At 40.9% G+C, this 12,042-nt stretch overlaps 1 protein-coding gene across 1 annotated transcript in view; it reads left to right on the forward strand.

Annotated features, from left to right (window-relative positions):
- Positions 1–12,042, forward strand: part of ROR1 (receptor tyrosine kinase like orphan receptor 1) — a 411,106-nt gene that overhangs the window by 226,150 nt on the left and 172,914 nt on the right. Inside the window, exon 2 of the mRNA XM_025362735.1 lies at positions 11,035–11,106. Coding sequence (XP_025218520.1) covers positions 11,035–11,106 — 72 coding nt within the window. The remainder of the gene's footprint in view (positions 1–11,034; positions 11,107–12,042) is intronic.

Consider the following 12,042-nt stretch of genomic DNA (forward strand, 5'->3'; position numbering starts at 1 on the left):
AAACTGAATATCATTGAATTAGGAGGTTTATTTTCTTTCCTGTTAAATTACATGGTTGTTTTGCTGTGATTTGAGCATAGTGTGAATCAGAAGCATCCTTCTGTTTGAGATCCTGACATGAAAAATATTTTTATTGATATTAGTGTTATAATCTTTCGAGGAGATGGAATTTGTGCATCAACATATTCTGTTTTACATATTCTATTTTGTCATTCGTCTCTAATCACACAGGTTGGAGCAGAAATAATTTAACCTGTACCTAGTACCACGTTGAATGGACAATTATTTTATCTTTTGCAGGGGCTAAGTGTAAATTAGAAAGACAAAAGGAACCGAAAGTTTAGAACGTCTTAGACAAGTATGTTAGGCTAACCCTCCATTCCCAGCAGATATTTATGTTGCTAAGGAGATAAAAGCAAAAAAGACTCAGTTTTGATTGAAGAGTCAATTTAGGAGGTTGATATGGTTTGACTCTGTGTCCCCACCCAAATCTCATCTTGAATTGTACTCTTATAATTCCTGTGTGTTGAGGGACCCAGTGGGAGATAACTGAATCGTGGGGATGGTTTCCACTGTACTGTTCTTGTGGTAGTGACTAAGTCTCACGAGAGCTGATGGTTTTATAAGGGATTTCTGCTTTTGCTTCTCTCTCAGCTTCTCTAGCCAACGCCATGTAAGAAGTACCTTTTGCCTTCCTCCATAATTGTGAGGCCTCCCCAGTCATGTGGAATTGTGAGTCCATTAAACCTATTTTTCTTCCCAGTCTCGGGTATGTCTTTATCAGCAGCATGAAAACAGACTAATACAGAAATACAGATGTATATATGGCCAGGGCCAAATCACTAAAACTGAGGGAGGCATTCCCTGTTTCCAATAGAAGGCTCCTTTGAGTATCCAAGTTTGCAGGCAAAGACAGGTATGTGATTATCACAGGTGAAGACGTACCCACTGTAGACCATCTTTTCTATGAAGATCGGAGTCTTTCTTGGGGAGGTGATATCCTCACCAGGTCTCAGCTCACTGTTTACTTGTGGTGGAAAATTCTGTTTTATTCAAAGGAGGAAATTAGATTATCCAGGATCCCATGTCTATCTAAATATCTGGTTTGCCATAAGCCACGTAAGGCTCATCACCAAAATCTTTGGTCAGGACAAGATCCTCCAGGACTGTGCTAAGCCCTTTGTCCTTCCCAGGTCCCTATCACGGCATTTGTCATACTATACTTTAAGTTTTTGTTTACTTCTCTGTGTTCCTACCAGAAAATAAGCTCCATGAAGTAAAAAACTGTCTCGATTTTGTTCACCATAATATCCCAGCACCTGACTAGCACTTAGGTAATCTGGAATGGAATAGGTGCTCAATAAATATTTGTTAGATGGGTGGATGGATGGATGGATGGATGGATGGATAAATCAATGAACAAACGAATGAATTTAATATCATTAAACTCCAAATGAACATAAGGAGTTGTGTAGCTCCTTGTGGCCATATAGTTTTCCAAACTGTTTGCTAATACACTATGGCTTTAGGAAACACCCAGTATAACTTCATTCCCATTGTGTATAGGACTTAACCAAGACTTCCTTTGTTTTTCAAGAGTCAAGAACAAACTCTCAGGCTGTCATGGAATTGCAGCTGTGAAAGCATTTTCCTTGTGTCCGTTGTTTCTTTTGAGTGGCATGTGACTTCGAATTGGCCAGAGGCAATTAGTAGGTAATAGACTTTTATTATAAAATGGATTATAGAATATGAAATGAAAATGTACGTGGGCCATACAAAGGGGAAAATGAAATGGCAAACTCCATAAGACAAAGACAGATGACACAGAAGGATGAATAAGAAAAAAAAATTGCCTGGAGGCACTTTTCAGGGGAAGCGTGTGTAAGGAATGGCATTCAAGTGGAAATAGGAAAAAAAAGAATAACATTTGTTGATGTCATTAGAAACCTGAGGTGTCCACAGCTACTGAAAGGAAAGGAAATGGAACCTCTGTAGGGAGCTGAGACCAGTTTCTGAGGGAACCATTCTTCAGTATGCTTCCTCCCTTTTATACTCTGTCTTTGCCAGCTTCTTCTGAGGCCAGAAGTAAACCAATTCTTTTATTGTACTAAGCATCCATTGAATCCCCAGTGGCACCATGGATGAATGAGGGAGTGTTAACTTTGGGTTCACTCATTTGAACTTCTCCTTGCGGAAGAGCAAGATATGAACCATTTTGAAATTTCCTTTAGGACTTTCCACTATCCCTGAGGAGATCCTGCCTCCTTAGTAACTAGTTGGGATGTTTCTTGTCTTTAACAAACAAACAAGCAAATAACAACAAAAGAACTAGAAGGCCCTGGATTGGAAAAAGTTGCCTTGGCTGTGTGGTGGAGTGAGACCATTATTGAATTATTTGCGCTTCCTCCAATGTGCCATGGTCTTTCTAATACCTACGTGTCCTCTTAACCCAGAACAATCTTTCAAAGGACCACCCTCCTGTCCTTTGGGATTCCTCCTCCCCAAACGGGAATATGTACTCTTCCTAAGTGATGTCTTAGAACCCTGTGCCTACCTCTGTTGTAGCTCTTATCACATATTTACTTTTAGAGCCAAGCCTTATTTAAAAAATTAAACACATTTCCCAGTGTATTTGCCTATTATTGCTTCTTACATACAACTCCTTCCTTCTAAATGCAGTTTCCTTTTTACAGGAATAAATAATTTAGCATGGAAGTCTATGCATGGGTTGATGACAGCTTTATTTGTAACAGCCAGAAAATGGAAACCACCAAATGTTTGCAGCGAATGGTTAAACAAAGTGTGGCATGTCCATACCACACAGCAATAAGAACAAACAAATGATTGATACATGCAACAAAGTAGATGAATCTTAAGGGCATTATGCTGAGTGAAAGAAGCCAGTTTTTAAAAGGTCACATACTAAATGAGTCTGTTTATACAACATTCCTGAAACAACAAAATTACAGCAATGGAGAACAGATTAGTGGTTGCCAGTGTCAGGAATGGTTGGGAGGAGGGGGATGGGTAGGACTGCAAAGGGGTTGCATGCGGGAAATCTTTGTGGTGACAAAGTTGTTTTATCTTGACTGTGGTAGTGGTTACTCGAATCTACACTTGCAATGAAATGGCAGAACTATATACACATATTTTAACAATGTCAAATTCCTAGCTTTGACATTATACCATAATTCTGTGAGCTGTTAACTATTGGGAGAAACTGGGTGAAGGGTATGCAGAATCTCTGTGGTCTTTACACAGCCTTTTGACGTCTTATGGAGACGTTTCCCCCAACCCCACCCAAGTCCTGAGTGGACTTTCAAGAGTCCTAGCAGCTTCTTTGGACTGTTAGGAGAAGTATTTCCAGGCCCTTCCCACAGGTAAGGCCAATCTCCCAGGCTCTAGTAAAGGCTTTAGGCAGGAAGCTCAGATTTCGCTCTGGCCTAGGGCTACATCTTGGATTATTAAATGAACATTAAAACTGCAGCCCCTAGACCTGAGGGCCCATATTCATAGGCACCTTCAGCATCGGCTTCCACTTTCTATTATCCTTTTTGGCACCAAGAATTTCCTTTTCTTTCCATCTCAGCTATGCATCATATATTTCCTTGTGACATTTTATTCAGTACTCTTCATGTTTTTAGCCTCGTTGTGGTAGGGGGGTGGCTAGGGGACGGGGAGGCTGAGGCTGTTTCTGTCAGGTCTTATTGGTAACCCCATCACACTGTTTATAATTGCCTGTTTGTGGTCATGTACTCATCTCCCACCAGACTGTAAGGTTTTAGAAGGTGTTAGGGACCAGTTCAACCTTTTTTTTTTTTTTTTTTTTTTTTCGAGACGGAGTCCTGCTCTGTCACCAGGCTGGAGTGCAGTGGCACGATCTTGGCTCACTGCAACCTCTGACTCCCTGGTTCAAGCAATTCTTCTGCTTCAGCCTCTGGAGTAGCTGGGATTACAGGCATGTGCCACCACACCCAGCTCATTTTTGTATTTTTCGTAGAGACGGGGTTTCACCATGTTGGCCAGGATGATCTTGATCTCTTCACCTCGTGATCCTAGCCTCCTAAGGTGCTGGGATTACAGGCGTGAGCCATTGCGCCTGGCTTGGTTCGAGCTTTTTCATCCGAGTTCTTACACATAGAAAGTGCCAATACATATGCATATATAATGAATGAACGAGTGAATCTCTATAGTTCTGTGGAAGAGAGCCCAAGTATGATAGTTTTAAAGTGAGATAGTTTTCAAGAATACAGACTATTTTTATTCACTTTAAAGATGTGTGTCATTGTGGTGCTTTTTGTAGCATAGTTTCATTACATACAAGAACTGCATGTGATCTATAAGATGAATTTAACAGATTTAGAAAGGAGAACAGTATCTCCAAAGAAAAAATTAAAAAGGCATTTAATTGTAATTCAAGAAATATTTCATCTCCTCCCTTTATGTGCTCTGCCATCCTTTGGGGGTTTTAGAATTGGTGAAACAAGCATTGATTGTTGAGGAGCTTGCCTTCTGGTATTGGTTTTCCAGCTACGTACTGCAGAGCTTAGAGTTCCACAGGGGACCTCTGGGGCTGAAGGGGGTTTAAGCCAGGGAGCAAGTGGTTATGTCTTTCAGCTCCTTCCCCCATCCCCCATATGGCACAGTTGAAGATGCTCTGACTCTGCTCTCAGTCTTCCTGGATTTGATGACGATCCCCCTCCCTACCCCGACAAGCTGATAGGGCAGCTGCCTTCATATCTCTGCCTCAGGTTCATCAATCATGAAATGAAGGTAATAAAGGTACCTACCTTTTAGACTGTTGAAGGTTGAGAAGATCTCTGAGCACAAGCAGTGTCTTTTGGACTTTGACAAAACCTAGGCACCTTTTCCTTCCTTTTTTTTTTTTCTTTTTTTTCCTGCAGATCTCACCATATAAAAATACAAATAATAGCACAAATGTTGCTATATTATGAATTTTTCTTCAACAAAGTAGTGGATTCATCACATATATAATAATTATGCTGATTACAAAGTAATTACATGGTTAAAAAATGATTTCATACTGCAATATAGGTAATGTGACTGTAATTGAGCAGGGGTTTAAGGTTGCAGGATTGTGCCATCTTCTTTCTTTGAGATTATATTGATAATTTTATTTAGAGATTACATCAGAAATCCAAATTTGAGGTCACTGAGGACTAGAAGATCCTTGTAGACATTGAGCATAGTACCTTCCAGTCCTGACTATCCCGTAAAGAATGAAGAAAACTCCAAATTTTCTCTCTCCTCAGTAAGTCAGCTGAATCCCTAGCGTGGAGAGGCCCCCTCCTTTAGGACCCCAGATGTGGGGCAATTGTGAGCGTAGGGCTAGAGCATGGCTCAGGCTGACTGACCTCCTTGCACTACTGGGGAATGTAGCCTGCCTGTCCTTTTAAGTTACAGCAGACTCTTACTTTTCCAATAGGCGCCTTTGGTTAAGGCAATTTAACTGGCTATGGGCTTCTCCACTGAGGCACTATGGAGAGGAAAGAAACAGGGCTAACAGCCTTCACCAAACAACGTCTAAAGTAACACTGAGAACCAACAGTCTCAAAGCCATCAGCATCTTTCATTCTTTTCCCGCCACCCTCCAAATGATCACACGTGGAGGCCTTCTTTTGCATAGGAAGAAAGTGTGCCCCTTCTATGTGACTGACCCTGGCTGCTTGGAAATTCCTTGAGTGTCTCTCAAAAGTTGGCCTCTGAGGATACATACCACATCTTATGGCTATACACAGCAGAACATGCAGCTCAGTGAAAAGTCAGCACGTATTTCCTTTTGAGCCTCTAAAGTCTGGCTCTATCTTAGAACTTCTGTGATTTTGGCAAAGCCACTTCCCTACCAGGGGCCTCACTTGCTTCATCTGAAAAATGAGGAGATTGTATGACATAATGTTTATTAAAAATTTAAAACATTGGAGCATTTTCCACAGTACCTGTGAACACAACAATATATAAAATAGATAAAAGTAGAGTTGTTCCTTTTGAAGGAGGATCTAGAGCCTGTATTCTTGTCCTCTGGAACCCCAGATCCTCTTATGTTCCTCTATAAATAGCTCCAAAAAATCCTGTGGCTCCAAAGAATATAATTTGATAAATATGTCCTGGGCCTTGAGGGCCCACCCAGTTATAACATTCTAAGACTCAGTGAGTGGTCAAGAAAGGCACTGGGGTAGCCACTTGCTTCTCTTGCATTCAGCCTTTGCAGCTACTGGACTGGCCGCTGGTTTTGTGAGTTTGCGCATGCCTGTGTAACCTCACGCATCACTGAATGGGGGATACAGGATGTGGCATGGCTGGGAGCTTCTTGGAAGGGCTTCCACATCCTGTGAACGTTGGGTCTCTACCTGCCAACTGCTGAGATGAACCAGTAATCCTTTCAGAGAGCACAGGCTTTTATCAATGAGGAGGATTCAAGGCTTATTTTTTCCTTCCTTCCAAATAACACTCCCACTGTTGAGGCTTAAATACCAAAACCTTATGGTTTGCAGAATCAGTGCCAAAAAGTCAATCCTCCGAGAAACTGCAAAGATAATAGCTCCTATTGATCAAATCGGGAGGAGAATAGCTTTTGAGGTTTGCCCTCCTAAAAGAGGTCGAGAAAGATAACAGCTGGAGTTTTCTAAAACATGCTTGGTTTGCTCAAATTGGATAAAACCATATAAAAACACTTATGTTCTTAGAGAACTGGTGACCAATTCAGGAAAACCTCATGAAATGAAAAGATTGGCTTGGATTAGTGAGGCATGTGAAATGCAGTGTCTTTCTAAGAGCATGGTAAATGTGTTGTTTCAAATACAGACAGTGACTTATTAGTTAACCAAGTACATCCATGCAAAGGATGGCCACTATCTGCCTTACTAGACAAAGGAGAGGTATGAAAGCCCTGGAGTCTCTATGCTGGACACTATACCGGAGCCTTTTGGTCCTTTATTTAATCATTACCTCAGTCCTTTGAGGTGGCTTTTATTGCTCCCATTTTATGGATGAGAAAATAGAAGTTAAATGATGTTCAGTAACTTTCTCATGATCACAAAATTAATAAGTGTCAGACAGTAGTATTAAGATCTAGGTGTATATTTCCATTAAATATTCTACTGTCTTCTAAATGGCACGTACACATTTGCTATTACCATGATGCTTTTGGGGAAGAGAGGCTGCCAGGCTGGTGGTAAATATACTTGGAAATGTCTCATGCTTTTGCCAATGGTGAGGCGAATAGGAATCCATCAGTGAGGTTCCTACAGGGCCAAAACTTGCAGCCATGTCTCTCTGAAGCCACTGGTGGCCATGGAATTGATGGAGTTCAAGCTGACATGTGCTTGATTTTTCTCAAACTTCAGTTTTCCTTTCAGTGAAGAAAAAAAGCTTATTAAACATCACTTTGTGAGGGGAGATTGTTAATATTCAACTTTCTATATAAAATAATCAGCCTTTATTTTTAAAAAATATGGCCTTGGAAGATAATATTTTTCAGGGAAGTTATTCATATTTTAAACTATTTTATCTGTTTTTATTATCATTTTATCTGAGAAGCTGAACACGTGGTTATCTAAAGGAATGGATCTTGAGGCAGCAAACAAAATTCCCCAGAATCAGCACAATCACTTAATGATCTTGTGAACTGAAATTATCTTTGCTACAGCCCAAGAACTGAGTGGTAATTAGTGTCCAGGGACACGTGGGGAACAATTTCACTGTTAGCGGTGCCAAGAATCTATTCATTTGTCATCGGTCCCAAATTATATTCAATCAGCAATTCAACTCAGCTTGGAAAAACCAAGTGACATATAGCTAACTGTCTATAAAATTAACACTGTAAAATGAAACCTAGATTTCTGGCAGTTTCACCATGAGCAGCAGTAAGATGAAGCTATGAAAATATTGCATGTAAATGCTGTCAAGGTTCCTCTTAATCCCACCACTTTCCAACCTATGCTTCCTTCCCTGAAATGCCGCCTTGGCTGCCAACCTTCTATTCCCAAGCTCCCTGAAGTCTGGGTGTTGGAGTGTTTGATGAGCCTTTTCATAGGTGAACCACAGCAGTCCATAATACTGCAAACAAGGGCTGTCATTATTGAAAGAGCCAAAGTGGGTGGCAGCAGCATGGGGCTCAGAGTGGAGCTGGGGTTGGAGTCGTATGTGGAAGGCCCTGAAATGTAGACAATTAGCTCTTCCTGGGGAAATCACCTGCACGAAATACCCATTCCCCAAACAAGGGGTTGATAACAGAAGCACTGCTTTCCATTGTGGCTTTGTATTAAGCATTTCTCCTACTTGGGTAAAAATTTCTTTTTGTTTTCATATTTTGAAATTAAGATCCCTGCCATACTGCCTATCTGACTTCTGGTCTCCTTAAAAGAGTCTATGCTATTTTTGGCTCAGGACGTTGGCGGAAACCAGGGCCATTGTAGGTGGGAAGGGTATGTGTGGTTCGTCTACTTCTTTCCCACGTGCTTCTAGGACTGGGAAAGAGGTAAGCCAAGGAGGTCTGCACAAACCAAACAATCCTTTTGTCTCTGCTGTGGCAGGGAGATAAACTAGAAGTACACCTTTGCAAGGTCTCAGTGGGTCAACATCCTGTTCTTGTTCAAGCTTAGTCAGTGACCCTGACATGTGGCCATTTGGCAGACAGTCACCATCAGTAAATATGGAAATACAAAAAATGTGCTTATCTCTGTGAAAAGGTGAGGCCAGAGGTAAGGTGAAGAAAAAAAGCCAGGTTTCACAGGCTTGACTACTTGTCAGCATGGGCTGCCAGAAGGTGTGGAGTGCTAGAGTCAAAGAGACCTGGGTTTGAATTGCAATTCTTCCACTTAATAAAGTTCATCCTGCATTCTGTCTCAGATCCATTTTTAGTGGCTACCTAGAGCACTGTGCTTAAAGCACTCTATGACAGATCCCAGGCTTAACAGGCGAACAGAGCCATGATTGATTAAAGATGCCTACACTGGATTGAAGCGGGAGGGATTGACAACTTGTATGCCTTATATCTAATGACCCTGGGTCCTCCAAGGTCCTGTCCAGTCCTAATATTCTCTAATAATGTTCTGAGTGTGTGTGTGTGTGTGCGTGTGTGTGTGTGTGTAGACATAGCCTAAGGGAAAGTTAGTATAACCCCATTACAATATATTAATAGCATAGCTTAAATTTTCAAAAAAAAAAAAAAAAAAAAAAAGAACAACAAACATTATTTGTATATTACAGTCTATTATTTAAGAGTTTTAACAGCCGGTAAGTACTTCTAACAGTCCGTAAGTACTTCATAGTGTATTATGTCCTTTAGATTATTGATTTGTGTGTTTGCTTTAATTCATGATGGCTTTGAAAATTATCTTTTAAGTTATTTACCGCAAATGATTCTCTATATTCAAATACTTAGCTATCATTTGTCTTGACCTAAAGTTCCAATGTAGAGAAATGAATTTCTCTGTTCACAGAAATGCTACCAATTCCAAACACGACCCGTGAAGTTAGTTACAGGAGCAATGTTGTTCTTCCATAAGAAAGCTATTAAATTTATTAGTCTAAGACTGGTCTTTCAACAAGAAAAGGAGTTTATGTTTGATTATGTGTGGTCATTTCTGCAGATTTGTTTTCTTGTTAATGCAGTATTTTAGGGGCAAGGTATATTTTGCCCTTGTTCTTTTTTTTTTTTTTGCAAGTTTCATTTCTATTTTAGATTCAGAGGGTACATGTGCAGGCTTGTTACAAGATTATATTGCATGATCTTGAGGTTTGGGCTTCCACTGATCCCGTCACCCAGATAGTGAACATACTACCCAATAGGTAGTTTTCCAACCCTTGCCCCACTCCCTCTATCCTTTTGTAATTCCAGTGCCTATTGTTCCTATCTTTATATCCATGGTACCCAAGATTTTGCTCCCACTTATAAGTGAGAACACATGATATTTGGTTTTATGCTTCTGTGTTAATTAGCTTAGGCTAATGGCCTCCATCTGCATCCATGCTGCTACAAAGGACATGATTTCATTATTTTTATGGCTACATAGTATTCCATGGCATATATGTACCACATTCTCTTTATCCAGTCCCCTGTTGATGGGCACCTAGGTTGATTCCATGTCTTTGGTATTATGAATAGTGCTGTGATGAACAGACGAGTACAGGTATCTTTTTGGTAGAATAATTTATTTTCCTTTGGGTATATACCTTGTAATGTGATTGCTGGGTTAAATGTTAGTTCTATTTTTAGCTCATTGAGAAATCTCCAAACTGCTTTCCACAGTGGCGGAACTAATTTACATTCCCCCAACAGTGTATTAGCATTCCGTTTTCTCTGCATCCTTGCCAGCATCTGTTATTTTTGGACTTTTGTTTTGTTTTGTTTTTTGTTTTTTGAGATGGAGTCTTGCTCTGTCAGCCAGGCTGGATTGCAGTGGCACCTTCTCAGCTCACTGCAACCTCCACCTCCCGGGTTCCAGCAATTCTTCTGCCTCAGCCTCCTGAGTAGCTGGGATGACAGGCAAATGCCACCATGCAGGGCTAATTTTTGTACTTTTAGTAGAGATGGGGTTTCGCCATGTTGGTCAGGCTGGTCTCGAACTCCTGACCTTGTGATCCACCTGCCTCAGCCTCTCAAAGTGCTGGGTTTACAGGCATGAACCACTGCGCCCGGCCTGACTTTTTAAAAATAGCCATTCTGACTGGTATGAGATGGCATCTCATTGTGGTTTTGATTTGCATTTCTCTGATGGTAAGTGATGTTGAGAGGGTTAATGTAATATTTTACATTTTAATTTTCAAGCCAGTGTTTTGAAGTAAAAATCTTCAAATCTGGTCCATAGATTGTTCATTTGGATGGCATCTAAAATGCAGGCACCTCTACTGGCAGCTAGAACCTCCATTCCAGTCTAATAAGCTATGGGATTGCCGTGGTCTCTCTCCAAAGGCAGGTCCTTTGGAAATCTCCTGTAATGCTTCGAACAGCCCATAAGTTACTATATTTAATATTGCCCTTGTCTTTCTCCCTTCCCTTCTTTTTCTTTTCAGAAACAGAGCTGTCAGTCAGTGCTGAATTAGTGCCTACCTCATCATGGAACATTTCAAGTGAACTCAACAAAGGTACACGGTGGGGGCACACAGGGGAGGTGAGGAAAGAGGTGGGAAACTCTGTTTTTAATTGTGGCATGACCTTCTTTGAAATCAACTGTTTTTCAGATCACTGCAAGGAGGTGGGGGCCAAAATAAATCCCCAGCTTACTTTGTGATCACTTAACATTGAATTACTTGGGATTCTATTATTTCTGGAGAGTTTCTTTCCCCCCTCGTTCCTTTCTCTTCTTCCTCTAAAGTGTTCCACATGGTAAAAATGCTTCAAGATGTGAAATAGGGTCGTTTCTGACCTTTCTGACACTACCTCTAGTGGATCTTATTTAGACGATTTGATTCAGCCCAAGCCAGGTTTGATCAGAGCTGTTTGCTCGGTGACCTTTCATGATGAGCATTTGATGTGCTTGCAGGGTTCAGGACCGAGTATCTGGAATGTTTGTAATTGCCTGTGCATAAGGACGGCAGCTTCCTTTGTGCACGTGGGGAACAGGTTTCTGCTAGGAGATTGTTGTTTAGCATTAATTAAGCCCCAACATATGTTAAGCACTGGGTATTTTATAAAGACCCTATATCCTGGAGTGGTATATCAGGACACATTCAAAACCCCTGCAGTCTGGCTCAATCTGCCTTTCTAGCCTTAGTTATCTTTATTCCCCTTTATGCATTTCCAGCCAAGTTTCGATTTCTTATATGTCCTGTGCTTTTCTGCCTCTCTGCTTTCATCTTTTCACCTGGATTGCCTTTCCTTCTTTGCCAATACCCATTCTCCCGCTTTTGCAACGCAACAAATTACTTCTCCTTCAAGACCAAGCATAAAATTTACATTATCCGGTCTTGTCTAATCCCCTCCAGCTGGAAGTGGCCTTTCCCTCTTTGAAACTCCCGTAACTCCCTTCTCTGTTCTTCTTTTCACATTTTCTACATGATATTATGATGATTTCTATACCT

The sequence above is a fragment of the Theropithecus gelada genome, chromosome 1, assembly GCF_003255815.1.
Source record: "Theropithecus gelada isolate Dixy chromosome 1, Tgel_1.0, whole genome shotgun sequence".
Taxonomy (NCBI): domain Eukaryota; kingdom Metazoa; phylum Chordata; class Mammalia; order Primates; family Cercopithecidae; genus Theropithecus; species Theropithecus gelada.